The 15,634-nt window shown below is 45.5% G+C and overlaps 1 protein-coding gene across 1 annotated transcript in view; it reads left to right on the top strand.

Moving 5' to 3' along the window:
* Positions 1–607: 607 nt before the first annotated feature.
* HAT1 (histone acetyltransferase 1) overlaps positions 608–15,634 on the top strand; it is a 29,517-nt gene continuing 14,490 nt past the window's right edge. The window contains exons 1-4 of the mRNA XM_077319727.1: positions 608–762; positions 4,105–4,176; positions 7,050–7,125; positions 8,930–9,050. Coding sequence (XP_077175842.1) covers positions 756–762; positions 4,105–4,176; positions 7,050–7,125; positions 8,930–9,050 — 276 coding nt within the window. The 5' untranslated portion in view covers positions 608–755. The remainder of the gene's footprint in view (positions 763–4,104; positions 4,177–7,049; positions 7,126–8,929; positions 9,051–15,634) is intronic.

Below are 15,634 nucleotides of genomic sequence, written 5' to 3'. Positions count from 1 at the left end.
AACTCTTCTTCTGACAAGCCTTCCTAAGCCTTCAGGGAAGGATAGCATATGAATCTGAAAAATAAACAAACAGCCTTTCTGAATAAGTAAGCAGCGACACAGAAAGCTACAACTTGTGTTAGTTTTTAAGGTGCTCCTGGACTCCTCTTTTTTTTAGGATTGTTGCAAGGAAAAAAATGGCGATCTTTGACATAATCAGAGTATCGCAGCCTTAGGCTCATAACCTCACAGTATGCCTGTGCAGAAATCCCACTGTACTGCATGGGCTTTTTGTTCCTCATAAAAAAATAAATGACCTGGACTTTTCCCACTATGCAATCTAGAGACCACTAAATGTTGTTGTGCTCTCCTGAATCTCTTGGTGCAGACCCTTCCAAACACGTTTATGCTACAATAAAACCCCTTTGCTAATTCTAACAGCACGCGAGTCTTGACCGAGTCCCTTCACTCTACTCAGCGCCTCGGCCCCTTAAAGGAGTGAAGCGGGATCAGGCAAGGCAAACATGTGGGCGGGGTTATGCAAATCACCACCGGGCATGGGCGTTCGGTTAAAGGCCGCGTAAGAGAAGCGCTGAGCATGCGCGGGCGGCTGTAAGCGTCGCCCGACGTCCCTCTTGCTTCCCCGCCCGAATCCTAGAGCGAGCGGAAATGCGTGCCTGAATCCCTCGAGTCGTCATTTCCGGCGTGTAGGCGCGCGGCTTGATTCGCTCTGGCTCGGCGGGTGGCTTTCGCGCCCAGGCCGCCGCTGCTTGGAAATGGCGGGTAAGCGGCTGAGGGGAGCGGTGGGAGCGGGGCTGGGCGATGACAGGCCGAGCGGGGCTTGCAGCGGGGCTGTCTCTCCTCCATGTCCTCCCTCCTTTCTCTGGGCCTGGGAGGGTGGCTGGCTGGCGGGTCTGGAGGTCGCCGGAACCGAGGCAGCGACCGTTCCCCCGCCTCGCCTTTCTCAGAGGCTGGTGGGGCCAGCTGAACCCGCGGCCCAAAAAGCGGGTAAAGGGCCCACCGAAATGCCCCCCCCCCCGCCTTTGCACCCTTAAATGCAAGACTGTCTCCTGGTCAGGAGCCAGCGTGGTGTGGTGATTATAGAGGGGCGGCCTCTAATATGAGCCCCCATTGCTCCTCCACGTGCAGCCAGCTGGGTGTCCTTCAGCCAGTCGCAGTCCTGTCAGAGCTATTCTCACAGAGCAGGAACATCAGGGCTCTCTCAGCCCCACCAGCCTCCCAGGGGGTCTGTTGTCCAGAGAAGGGAAAGCGATTGTAAGCCGCTTTGAGCCTCCTTTGGGCAGTGAAAAGCACGGTATAAAAACTCTTCTCCCATCTGTTGTCCGGATGGAGTTCGTATTTGTGCAGGGTGGTGGGATGCTCGTCTTGTTGTTGGCTTATTTCACCTGTGACAACAAGCTGGAGGTGTAACTTGTCTGCCAGTTAAGATTAACATGTTGCTTTGAAGTTTGGGGACCGGCATCTTGGTAGACACTTATTGGGTCTTGTAGCTGGAGATTGTCCATTCAACATAAACCAAAACCTGTGGAGGCTTCCAGGATAATAGCAAGACCTAAAGTATATTTGTTGTTTGGTAATTTATTTGGTAGTATATTGGCCATTGACCTGATCTGATTGGCCCTGTTTACTGTTTGCATGGGAGACCAGTAAGGAATTCCCGGCTTGCTACAGCCAGGCAAGCCACCTGTTAATGTCCCTTGCCTTGAAAACTCAACAGGGTTGCCATAAGTCAGTTGTGGCCTGACAACAAAAGAGGGGGGCATTATATATTACTATTCCAAATGCTTTCCTACAGTGGCTTGTAATACTGTTTGTGTTCAAAATCCTTATCCAATCTGTGCTTAAATTGTTTACACTTAAGTACATGTAGCACTCTAGAATTAGTTGTCATGGAAAGTTTTACCTGCTTGTTCCGTAGCCCTGCCTGCATTTCTTTGGAGGTAATTCTTAATAAAGTAATTAGAACTGCCTTGAATGTCTGCCAGAAACTGATGATGCATCTTGTGGTGATATGTCCCTAAACGTAGATGGCCAGCTTATAGACTGCAGCTGTAGACCTACTTAACATACCTGGACAAGATCTCACAGGTTGACTGTAACATGGAATCAGGGTTACCTTCCTCTATTTCTTGAATGTGCATACTGTACTGCAGTACATATTGGAGAAGTATATTTGCACACCACACTTTTGGGATGGTCTTTGCTGGTCCTTCTAAATTTGCAGAATGGTGGTTTTCTGCTGATGTGTCAAGATTCTGTGAGCACTTAAGGTTTATTGGGATGGATTGTGCAAAGGAGTTGTGCAGATAAAAGGGATTAACGTCTGTGGAGTGTAACTTTCTTTTGACTTTTCCTCCATGATACACCCTCAAATGCCCCCTGCTGCCCCTAGAGACAACGCGCAAGAACTACAATAAACAGTAAACTTACTATTTAGACAGCAAAGGAAACAACTGTTAAGCTAATCAAAACTTCTGCATGACTCAAACCCATTAGAATAAGAGAGTTTTAACAAGGCCAAAGGAGAATGAGATCCACATAGAAGTGCCATAACTGGCATTCTCACAAGCCGTGTACATGATTATTCTACTTTGGTATACCATGTATAGGAGAGGGTGATAATGTAATCATATAAATTGTAGCAGGAACAGGGAACTAAGACATTCCAGATCTGTTAGGCAGGGAAAAGAACAGTAGAGAGCATGGTAGCAGTGATGGAAGTCTGCTGGTGCAAGTTAGTTTTTCATTATGTCTCTAGAACAGTGGTTCTCAACCTGGGGGTTGGGACTCCTTTGGGGGTCGAATGACCCTTTCACATGGGATGCGGCAGGGCAAGCAGCTTGGCCAGGAGGGGCGCCATCCACACAACAGTCTTGCAGGGTAGATCGAGATAGAGTGTTCGTCTGTCTGGAGCAGCGGAAAAGAGCAAGATCAGCATGGTAGGACAAGAGGCAGAACTGAAATGAGAAACCCTGGAATAAAACCACTTTATATACAATCATGAACAATGGATCTTCACGCCGTTGGTCAGCTTCGGTTTAATTTCTGTGGAAGAACACTTGCATAATGTTATGATTGGGGGTCACCACAACATGAGGAACTGTATTAAAGGGTCACGGCATTAGGAAGGTTGAGAACCACTGCTCTAGAAGATGCAATTGCAGATTCCTTCTCGGTGGAACGTGAAAATGGATGACTCACAGGGAAAGAAAGGGAAATGCAGATGTTTGTCTTGGCACATAAAGTAATAGGCCACATTTCCTTTTGTGATCATCAGATGTCCTGTCACTTTGATTTAGTGCTGTCAGTATGCAATGCACAGTCAGCTGAGCATTTGTAATGTTGCCTTTTATCTGTGTTAAATTAATTTGAGCTGTCATATTGCCAAAAATAGGCTAGGTTCTCAGAAATTTCTTTAATAGTAGTCTTACTTGCCACTGAACTTGCTTAACAACCCCTTGTGCATGTGTGTGTTTTAAAAAGCAGTAATGCTACAGATCTGTCTAGGATTAGATTTATGGAGTTATCCTAGACAGAGTTGCACCCTTCTGAGACAGCTGATTTACAGAGGTGTCATTCTGTTTAGAATGGCACTGCTAGAGTAGTTCTGTCTGTTCCCAGGATCTCTTTGTCAAAGTCTGTACCGTGAGCTATGCAAGAGACACCATCATTGGGGTGAGGGGTCATATCTCATTGTCTGCCAGGGGAGGATCAGTTGTTCTTCTGCTAGCATGACAGTTACTAGTTTGCCAAAAAAAAATGAACTCAGTTCAGTCTTGTATGATCAAAAAGAACAATCTTGCACATACCTTCCCTGCTTAGACACCTGAAAACAGATTTTTTTCTTCCTTCTGGTGAGTGGCCATTTCCTGCTTTGCCTTATATGGCAAGATCCCCCTCACTCCTGTATTTGTATAACTTCTGAAGTCAGACCATGATGAAACATGCGATTTCCTTGTTCTGTATTTATGTGGCAACTTGTTTTGAAAACCATTTGGTCATCTGGAGAGAAGTAAATTAGTGCATGTCAAATGAGCCAGCAGGACCTTTGATTTAAATGTTTTGAATTGTAGCAGAACTCACTTCCCTAATGTATTTCTCTAGGGCTCTCTGCTATGGAGAAGAAACTGGCTGAGTACAAATGTAATACAAATGAAGCGATTCACTTAAAATTAGGTAAGATTTTATGACATGGCTTTGAGATTTGACAATTGTTTTGAGTTCTTGTTTTGATATATGAAAGCTAACATAGTAGTGGTGAGCTGTGTTTTTTCCATGCTCCTATGTTATTTATAGGAGCCTCTTGTGGTGCAGAGTGGTAAGGCAGCAGAAATGCAGTCTGAAAGCTCTGCCCATGAGGCTGGGAGTTCAATCCCAGCAGCCGGCTCAAGGTTGACTCAGCCTTCCATCCTTCCGAGGTCAGTAAAATGAGTACCCAGCTTGCTGGGGGGAAAACGGTAATGACTGGGGAAGGCACTGGCAAACCACCCCGTATTGAGTCTGCCATGAAAACGCTGGAGGGCATCACCCCAAGGGTCAGATATGACTTGGTGCTTGCACAGGGGGGATACCTTTACCTAATGTTATTTATAACATGAACTCATCAGTGTATAACTGCTCCTATAGCTTAGTTTCTTGGAATGGAGCAGAAATGAATGGGAACAAGGAGAGTACTCAGGGTAGGTGCATGCTTCAGCCTCCTCATTAGTTGCTGAATACTTCTATGATGATCATCCTCCTTTGCAGAACTCCTGTTTATTTTATTCTTCACAGAAAAGCCCCTTTTTCTTTGTTTTCCTTTGGTTGTCCTACCAAGTGGTTTGAATGTATATTGTTAGATGCTGACCCAGCCTAGGGAACTAAGGGGAGAGACAAAAATCCTTTGTTTGAGAATGGCACATGAGAGCCTGATAGTAAATTAAAAACAAACAAACTTTTATTTTACTTTTAAATGGTCCGGTAGAAATCTGGTATAGTTGTTATGAAGTGAATAGGCAACAGGAATGAAGTAACTTTGTATGAAAATGAACACCAGATAACTTGTCACAAAACAAGTAACTGTTTGTTATTCAGACAGGTCTTTAAAACTTGAGAAGAGAGGTTTGGCGGTTATCCTTAACACTATTTCACTCCCTTATATATTTGGGAAACAGCGACCTGGGAGGAGACTGTCTGGGGCCCTGTCCATCCAGGTCCACCCTGATTGGCCCTCCCCCTCCAGCTCCCACCCTCCCTCCTTGCCTGCTAGAGCCTTGTGGCTGCGGCCTCTATTGTCACCCACGAGGAGAGAGGTAGCGACAGGGCTTTGCGGCCCTCAGGTACGCTCCTGCTGGGAGGGAGCCCGGGGGGGGGGCAGTTTGCAGCCTCCCTGTGGGCCGAAAAGCCCTGTTGCCGCCCCTGGGGGGGAGCCCCTGCTCATAGGAATTGTATTCCATGAACATCTGGAAGACCACAGGTTGACTACCCCGGGTCTAACAGACACTCAAGTTGGTGAAGGCAGGAATGTTCATGCAAGTTCCAGTTTCCTTCCTTTTCCACTGGCTAGGGATCACCCCTGTCTTCAAGGAGCTGTTTCACTCAGACTTGTTAGGGACAGGCTAAGTTTCTCAATTAACCCTAACTCAACATCCTCTCTGTCTGCTTCACTCTCTCCCTGTTAGTTGTCAGCTCTCAACTCACTCGTAATTGATTCTCTTTACTGAAGAATTCCATTTGAATCCCCTCACACTCAAGGTTCTCAGACCAGGTTAAAGCCTTAACCATTTACTGTCCATCACAGCTTCGTAAAGTTATCTAAGTAAATATTATGGCTCTTACAATTACGGAACTATTATAAAAGGTCTCTTGGGTAGATCTGTTTAATGTTCAATTTGCTAGTTTGGGGGAAGTAATCATCGTAGCCATTCAATACTCTTCTCCCTGGCCTGGATAGCCCAGGGTAGCCTAATCCTGTCAAATCTCAGAAACTAAGCAGGTTGTTATGTGTATGGGAAGCCACCAAGGAATATCAGGGTCGCAATGCAGAAGCAGGGGATGGCAAACCAGCTCTGAACATCTGTGGCCTTAAAAAACACTGAGGTTGCCATAGGTCGGTTGTGACCTGACAGAAGAAGGGGGAAAAAACCTCACCCCAAATTATTTAATCTTTCACTAACTACTGCCTGGATAATTTGTTCATAAGTAATTTGTTCACAAGACATATGAAGAAAAGTTGGGGGAGCTTGGTCTGTTTAGCCTGGAGAGGAGACGACTGAGAGGGGATCTGATAACCATCTTCAAGTATTTAAAAGGGTGCCATATACAGGATGGAGCAGAGTTGTTCTTTTGCCCCAGAGGGACAGACCAGAACCAATGGAATGAAATTAATTCAAAAGAAATTCCGTCTAAACATCCGAAAGAAGTTCCTGACAGAGCAGTTTCTCAGTGGAACAGGCTTCCTCGGGAGGTGGTGGATTCTCCATCTTTGGAAATTTTTAAGCAGAGGCTGGATAGCCATCTGATGGAGAGGCTGATTCTGGGAAGGCTCAAGGGGGTGGCAGGTTACAGTGGATGAGCGATTGGAATGTGAGTGTCCTGCATAGTGTAGGGGGTTGGACTAGAGAGCCAATTTGGTGTAGTGGTTAGGAGTGCAGACTTCTAATCTGGCACACTGGGTTTGATTCTGCACTCCCCCACCTGCAGCCAACTGGGTGACTGATAAAGCTGTTCTGACTGAGCAGTGATATCAGGGCTCTCTCAGCCTCACCTCCCTCACAGGGTGTCTTTTGTGGGGAGAGGAAAGGAAAGGCGACTGTAAGCCGCTTTGAGCCTCCTTCACCTAGAGAAAAGCAGCATATAAGAACCAACTCTTCTTCTTCTTCTAGATGACCCATGAGGTCCCTTCCAACTCTATTATTCTATGTCGAGAATGTAGTCTTGTGAAGAGGCTTGAACATTTAATGGGAAGTCATGGAATAAGTGTTACGATTGCTTAGTGTATAAAGAAGCAAATAAAATATGCTGGTAAATGAATGGTAGCTGTTGACTTACACTCAGCTGTTTCTCATCAGTCCGTTTTCCAGAGGATTTGGAAGATGACAGCACAACATTTCATCCCGAGTTCAGTCACCAGGTTTTCGGAGATGAGTAAGTGATGCAAGTAAATACCACAAATAAGCTGAATTTTGAGAGGCTGGGTGTTATACTGGTGACTTTAATAGCTTCTGTATAGAAACAAAGTAAATGCTTATGCAAAGGAATGCTTATTTTGGCCCTATCATTTTCTGTAGTCATTACTTAACTTTTAGTGGCATGTGATGTTTGTTTTAAACCAGGCTTTATTAATCTAGTATTAGCGATAAAGATGTTTCTGGATTGCTAGATTTAAACATGGCTTGGAGATATTGCAGGGGATATCAGGATTTTCTATGTCTCTGTGAAACTGTTAGTTCCTCTAGCACTTCAGTGTACATCCAAGGATCAAACTTCCATCCAGCTGTTCATTTTCTTTTCCTTGATAGCATGGTTACTGAACATAACATTAGCCATACTGTTAAGAGGGCGTGTAATTGCACTTCACTTCATAACTTGTGTACTTAACTTACTACCAATAGTATCCCTGTGTCTGGTATTGTTAGACAAAGGTCTCCATACAGGCATCAAAACTAAGAATTGTCAAATTCCTTGGTTATATACAGAATTCACCCGAGGAAAGCTTTCACAGAAACACGGCTACTTTTGTGGCCTGGGAGTTAAGTAATGAGGAAAATCATTGAGAGGCTACAGAGCTGGGGACAAGAGGCCTGGATAGGCCTTGCCACTGAGCTCAGCAGAAAGCCCTGAGGCATTGCCCTGAGTAGAAGAAAGTAGACATTTTGGACCTAGCCAGACAGGTCAAGCCACCCATTGGTAGCTAAGAGAGCCAGTGGGGCGGTAGTGGTTCAGAGTGGCTGCCTCTAATGGCGGAACAAGCTCCTGGAAGAGCTAAGGGCTCTGCTGGAGTTATCAGCTTTCTTCAGGGCCTGTAAGACAGAGCTCTTCTGCCAGACATATGGTGGAGGCCCGGAATTATCATCAAGAGATCCCCTAGAGCTGGTGAGATCAGGACCCTCGCTCCTAAGGAAAGAGCTCCAGACTGCTAGCTGGATGGGGGGGGGGGGGAGATGGGGAGTCAATTCCAACAAATAGCCATCTTTTAATGTGTTGGGGATTTTAAGGGTTGTGTGCTTTTATTATTTTACTAGGGGTAAAGTCCATTTTATTTCACAATAAAATGGGCGCTAGACCCCCCCCTCCCCTGGCGAAGTGTTCGCAGGGCGAAGGCTTCCGGGGGCGTCCCGTTCCCCCGGCCGGGTGTTGCGCGCTCCCTGCCCCCCCCCCCCGCCGTCCCGTGTTCGGCGCTGCGAGCCCTGCTGTTCTGGCCGCGTCGAAGGAATCGCGTCCCTGTCCTCCCTGCCTCATGGTCGTCAAATGAGCAGGGCTGCCACGTCTTCGACACTGCGGCCGTGCTCCTTTCCCAGCGCCAAACCCTGTAGGGCTGGGCAACTCACCTGTGGAGAAGGCTCTTCTTCCTGCAGCGACTCCCCGGATGCCCAAGCCAAAGACGGGCGAAGTAGCCAATGGGGAGCTGCATTGAAGTGACACTCGGAGGGGCCAGTCAGGAGCCACTTCATGGCTCCTGATTGTCCCCTCCGAATTTTTATCATGGACTCAGTCCGCTCCTTTCTCCTCCCTTTTACCCCTTACTCCTTTATTTATATCGCTCCGCAAGTCTTTGAGAGTGGCAGTATATAAATCAAATAATAAGATAAACATCTCTTTAGGCGTGTGTGGTAAATGCTTCATACTTTTATTCTCTTTGTGTCAACACAATTGTCTTAGTAAAGTTAGTTAGTAATTAGACTATAAACTATGAAATAGTGTATCTTTAATCTCTTTGTTTCTCTTGTAGTGAGGTTGCCTTTGGTTACAAAGGACTGAAGATCCTCTTGTACTATATTGCTGGTAACTTGTCGACACTGTTTCGCATTGATTACACATCCAAAGTTAATGAGAATTTTGACTGCGTGGAGGTAACGTCAAATGCTCAGATGTCATCTTTGTTACTGTATATGAACCCTCTTTATCCATAGCTTTTGATGGCTGCATGTTTGTTCTCAGTTCTCTCAATGCAAGTTACAGCTTACATAAGAACTGTTGGATTTTTGCATGAAATCAATGTTAGTTTCCATATTCCAAATGACTCTCAGTTGTTCTTCCACTTGGCTATGATCAGATTTCTAGATTGGGAAGTTTTGTACAAATAAAACTGCATGTTCAGGGAAGTTCTTAGATTGTCTGCTTTTCAACTGTTATGGGTCTTGCTATAGATCGTGTCTTTGATGAGATTCTCACAGATGCAATTGTAGCTCTCAGATACCTGGCTACTAAGGCTTAACTGTTTTTAATTGTTGTATGGCTAGTGGGGTGGGGGGGGTCGGTTTTAATAATTTTATAATTCGATTTATCATGTGCATTTAAAATTTTTAGCTGCCTTTGTGGCCTTTGTACAGGCAGAGAGGTGGGATGCAATTTTTTTGTAAATATGTAATGTGATTTCTGCTTACTGCAAGGTCAGAGGTTACAGACCACCTCTATGCAAAGCTGCGGCCCGCATTTGGGGGGTAGTAACCCTGGACTTCATTGATGGTCTGTTATAGGGGGCGGTCAGGGTTGAATCTCCATCTATGCTTAGCTACTTACAGCTTCTCTGAATCAATATACAGCTCTAGAACTGGATTTGAAAAGTACTTTCTTGGTACAATATAAAGCTAATTCATGTGCTCATGTATACTTTTGAAACTGCCTTTAAAACACTATGTATATTGGTTCTTGCTGTTCTTTAAGCTGTTTTGCAAACATCTGCCAGGGTGAACGCCATCATGAATGCAGCTCCGTTCATGCGATACAGACGCAGAAGTTGTACATTTACGTTTGCATAATGCAGTATTCTTATTTGTGCATTGTGTTCCGTGGTCAAATTCTTCTGCTTACCGCCATGCCCTGAATTGACCATTCTACTAATTTTGAATGTCCCATTCAAAATTAAGACTAGCTCCCTGAAACATCTCAAGTGTCTGCTTCAATGTGAGGCCGCTTGTTCAGCCAAATGAATCCTTGTGCTTGTCAAGTGGGGAGAGGAAAGGGACGTTAAGCCTTCGCTTTTATCGGTACGTGATACAGACAGTATTCCCCTCCTCCCCCCACCCCATCTTCTGCTTTTGGGTTTACTGATTCAATTGCATTTGTAGGACCACAGGACACAGCAACTAGGGAAAGGCATTGGTTGGGGAAGGTTGGAAAGATCAGTAAAAACTGCATTTGAACAAAATATTCAGTGTCCTGTACTGGCAGGCCTTACGTGAGAGAACCAAACATAACGCCCTTGTAACTTTCTTCAGGATAGATCAGCTCCACCAGTTTTCCTTTTTGAGTGTGAATATATCGCAAATGGGTGGCGCCATGCATAATTAGTACCCAAGTAAGTTTCTTTGGAGAAAAGCTCTTCATTAAATAGATGCTGACCACTTAGGACTGCACACTGTCAATGTGCCTTGTTTTCACAGCTAACTGAGCCGTAGTTGAGTTAATGGTGTGTTGTCCTTGGACAAGACATCAGGATTTCGTCTCTCCCTCAATCAAGACTGTGTGCTTTGTGAAGAACGGACTCTTAAGTCACAGGCGTTTTGCAGAACTGGACAGCTGCAAAGCTCAGATCTGTGCCGTGTGGCATTTGAAAGGAGACAGCCAAGAGCAGTCTTTCAGTCCCTAACGATTTGCCTAGTCTTGAGCCTTATGGGCTCAGTGAATAACCCTTGACTTAATGGTGAAGTACTTCCCAACTGACAGGTTCTAACCTTCTTTTTGTGCTCTTGTGGCATGGAAAACTATCCTGGAATAATCCTTCCCCTGGCCATTGTTCCTCCTCCACTTCCTTTTCTGTGTCCTGGCGGGATGTGTTTCCTTGTGAACTTTTCTGAAAACAACGAATCAATCAGAAGGCCACCCACAAGAATCAATAAATCAATCAATATTTATTTACGGTCATTCAGACCAGAATTAAAATACAAGCAATTAAAAACTAAGACAATTTAAAAAGAGAAAAAAACAGTATAATAGTACTATACATTTTTTAAAAATCTGACAACATAAAAAGATGCTACATTCAATATTTAAAACATAGTTTAAGTTGTCAGTGACCAATGGCTCTTTGTACTTTTGAAATTGGATCAGGGAGAAATTTTCTGATCCACGTATATAGTACGCAATTTCATGGCGGCAGTGCAAAATTTAGCTGTGCTGAGAGTTACTTGCCTGTCTTCATCTTGAAGCAGCACCTTGACTTTCTCCTTTGGGGAAGATCTTGGGTAGGTGTTCAAAATTGGCTGAATAAAGTTACATCTGATGGTATCATAAATGGGGAAGAACAGAAGCACGTGTTCGTCTGACTCTATCCATCCACTGGCACAAGGACAGAGTCGCTGAGCAAGGGTTTTGTTTTGTTTTTTTGTTTTTTGTAATGCCCCCTCCAACACAGCTGTAGGTAGAGCTGAGCATCTCACTTGGACGAAGGCCCTTCTATGGGTGTTAAATTCTAGATCTGACAGATATGGGGCTGGAACAAGCTTGTATCGGATCCTATCTGGACACAGAAACTCTAGTGTCTTGGCTAGATCACTTTGCCGACTAATGTCCTTGGCCCTTTGTTTAATTATGGATTTAGCTTGATCTTGGTGTAAGTTGGCTAGCTGTTGTTCCATAAAGCCAAGATGTGATAGTTTGCACTTCACAGTTTTAGCCAAATTGACTGAAAGTTGTCTCTTAAGATCAAAGGAAATCGGGTCATAGGTTAGCTTCAGCCAATAGAGGATCGATAGCATATAGATCTTATCTTCCACACTTTGCATACCTATTTCCAATCTCACTCTAGCATTTGAAATGCATTTGGGGAGCTGGATGATCTTCCTTAGAAATGTTGACTACATCCTTTCCAGTAGCATAACACTAGATGTTGGGACTCCTAAAAAGGAGCCATATAGCAGCTGAGAAAGTGTCTTGGCTCTGTAGAGCTCTAGGGCAATTGGCACAAAATATTTTCCCTTGGTTCGATAGAATTTGACAATGTTGTTAGCCGATCTTTGGGCTTGCTCAGCAGCATATTGAAAGTGAGCAGTCCTGGCACATGAAGATTGTAATACGACTTCCAGGTACTTGAACTTACTGACTTCTTCAATTTTATAGTTGTCTAGTTTCCAAATGTTTGGTTTTGACCTCTTGCCGAAAACCATGACCTTTGTCTTTTGGTAGTTTACTTGGAGTTGTTCTTCTTTACAGTAACTGCTAAGCCTCCTTAGCATTCTTTTGAGTCCAACTGCAGTTCTGGAAAGTAAAACAACGTCATCGGCGTAAAGGAGAATAGGAACAGGATGATGGGCTAAACTAGGTGGATGAAATTTCTTGTCCTGGAATGATTTAACTATACCATTTATGTAAATGTTAAAGTAGGAGCTAAGATGCAGCCTTGTCTAACTCCTTTGGTGACATTGATGGGATTGGTAAAATGACCTTGGTTACTGCATCTGACCCTTATTGTTGTGCCCTGGTGTAATAATTTAATAAGGGCAAGAAGCAGTCGATCAATAGGGAGTTCGCTAATTTCTTCCAGAGGCGAGTTCTAGCGATAGAATCGAAGGCCGCTTTAAAATCAACAAATACGGCATAGAGAGCAGATTTTGCAGAGATGTATTTTTCTGCTAGGTGATGAATAGTCAAGCAATGATCAATGGTGGAGGAACCTTCTCTGAAACCAGCTTGTTCGGACCCTATCAGCCCTTCCTGCTCGATCCAGCTCAAGAATTTCCCTAGTAAATATTTAGCATATAACTTGCTGGGGATGCTCAATAGGCTGATAGGGCGATACTTTGCTGGGTCGCTTCGTTTGCCAGTCTTATAAAAGGGTACAACCACCGCTGTCAGCCAACCACTAGGAATATGACCTGAGGAATTAATAAATGTAAAAAGAGTTGCTAGTACTGGGATCCACTATTCTTCATTATTCTTCACAAGTTCGGGGGGCCACCCACAAGTATAGATTTTGAAAGTATGCTTGATGGACACGCGTAACGAAATGCACCGTGGCCTGCTGATTCAGATACTTTGTCCTGAGCCTGTGAAACTTCTCTTTAGATTCAGGGCATGGAATCATATAGGGACTTTATGTGTTGTCACCTATGTTCTCTAAAGGCTCTTAAAGCTTCTCTGAAGTTCCTGGCACCAGGAAGTAGGGGGATATATAACTTCAGAGTATATAAACAAGACGGATTACAAAATCAGTGCCAACATTGCACAGACTTCTCCCAATGTTCTGCAATCAGAACAAATGGTCGAATGAGTCAGTCTGATGGTGTTCGGTTATTTCATACGATTAGGAACGTCATGCTATGCCCTTCTGTGGCTCATCTCTTTCCTCTGCGGTTGGAAATAGAGGGTAACAATAGGAGAGAACCAATCACATTGTTGGCAAGGCCACTGTGGGGTGCCGCAGGGAGCAGTTTTTCCCCAGTCCTATTGGACATCTATATGCGCTTTCTTGCCCAGCTGATAATGAGTTTCGGACTTGGATGCCATCAGTATGCCGATGACACCCAGCTTTTCCTCATGATGGACAGCCACCCTAACTCACCCCCCAGACTCATTAGCGAGATGTCTAGAAGCGGCGACAAGCTTGCTCAAGTAAAGCCGTCTGAAGCATAATACTGCAAAGATGGAAGTCCTGTGGTTCGGTAGGAAAGGGCCAAGCAAAGAACCGCAACCGCCCAACCTGGACGGAGTGCAGCTGTCAGTTGCACACTCTGCCAGGAACCTGGGCGTGATCTTTGACACCTTCCTCATCTTGATTGCAAAAGTAGCCCAGCTGACAGTTCTTCCAGCTGCGTCAAGCCAAGCCGCTAGCGTCCTACCTGGCCCCAGAACACCTAGCCACAATGATCCAGGCAACAGTCACGTCTAGGCTGGATTTCTTTAACTTGCTCTACACAGGCCTACCCTCATCCCTGATTCAGAAATTCCAACTGGTACAGAATGCAGCAGCCAGGGTTTTTACGATAACACCTTGGAGGGCCCATATCCGGCCCACATTCCAACAGCTGCCCTGACTACTGGATCATGCTTAAGGTTCTGGTAATCACCTTCAAGGCCATACACCGTCTTGGACCTGAGTATTAGAGAATCCCCTAAAGACCTGCATACTCCTAAGGTAAAGGTATCCCCTGTGCAAGCACTGGGTCATGTCTGACCCTTGGGGCGACGCCCTCTAGCGTTTTCATGGCAGACTCAATACGGGGTGGTTTGCCATTCCCTTCCCCAGTCATTACCGTTGACCCCCAGCAAGCAGCTGGGTACTCATTTTACCAACCTCGGAAGGATGGAAGGCTGAGTCAACCTTGAGCCCTGATATCACTGCTCGGTTAGAGCAGTTTTATCAGTGCCATGGCGAGCCCAAGGTCACCCAGCTGGTTGCACATGGAGGAGCAGCAGGGAATCAAACCTGGCTCGCCAGATTAGAAGTCCACACTCCTAATCACTATACCAAGCTAGCTTAAATGGTAGAACTAATGGTTCTTAGATAATAGTCATGATGATGCAAAGGAATCTGACAATACACAGAATGAGTCCAGTATCACAGCAGTGGACAGTTACACAATAAGCAGTACTGTTGGATTATCATAGGCTAAATCAGCAGTCTGCAAACTTTTGGCGGCCGTGGACCACTGTGCCAGGGTGGGGGGAGAGGGCGACCCGGATCCCCGTGCACGCGCGGCAGCCCCAGCGCAAACGTAGATGTGTGGACTTGCCACGTGTGCGTTTTTGCCACACACGTGGGGCCACACATGTGGCTGCGCATGCGCAAAACTGCCATGTGTGCGCGTTTGCGGTCCCGCTGGATGCAAACACGCATGCGCGGCAAGTCCACAAATGCGCGTTTGTGCGGCCGGTGGCCGTGGTTCCCTCTCCCCGCCCCTCCGGGCTGCAAGGAGATCGGCCGCCAAAGCGGCCGATTAGCTTGCAGCCCGGCAAGCTTCTCTTCCCCTCCCCTCCCGAAACAAGAAGCTTGGCAGGCCGCAAGCTAATTGGCTGCTTCGGCGGCCGATTTGCTCGCGGCCTGGCAAGTTTCTCACTGCGGGGGGGACAGGAAGAGGGAGCCGTGGCCTGCGGGTTGGGGACCACTGGGCTAAATGAACTCCAGAGTGGAAGTCAGTTTTTAAAGCCAACTTCATTAGCTGCTGCTAATGCTGTTTCCAAAGAAAGGGTGTGCCAAAGAGTTAAGCTACTTGTGCGTGGCAGTGTTTTATTTCGATTGCTTGCAGTACATTGTAGTAACTTTATTACAAAGAGTAAAAGCATGAAGTCCTGGATGTGTCCAGTAGCCATTACCACATTGTAAAGCCAATTAGCATGTGGCTTGCTGCAGTTTCACCTGTTGTCTCATGTGCAGGACCTGATTGTTGTGACTCTCTCATTACAATGGTCCCTACTTCATTCTTTTTTGGCTCAACTTGTGCTCTCATCTTCACTGTATTTCTAGTGCTGTTTGGCTAATTGGTTTATTGTAGTGAAA

Source organism: Paroedura picta, chromosome 2, assembly GCF_049243985.1.
Source record: "Paroedura picta isolate Pp20150507F chromosome 2, Ppicta_v3.0, whole genome shotgun sequence".
Taxonomy (NCBI): domain Eukaryota; kingdom Metazoa; phylum Chordata; class Lepidosauria; order Squamata; family Gekkonidae; genus Paroedura; species Paroedura picta.
The sequence above is the reverse complement of the archived record's forward strand: the minus strand, read 5'-3'. Positions and strand labels throughout refer to the sequence as shown.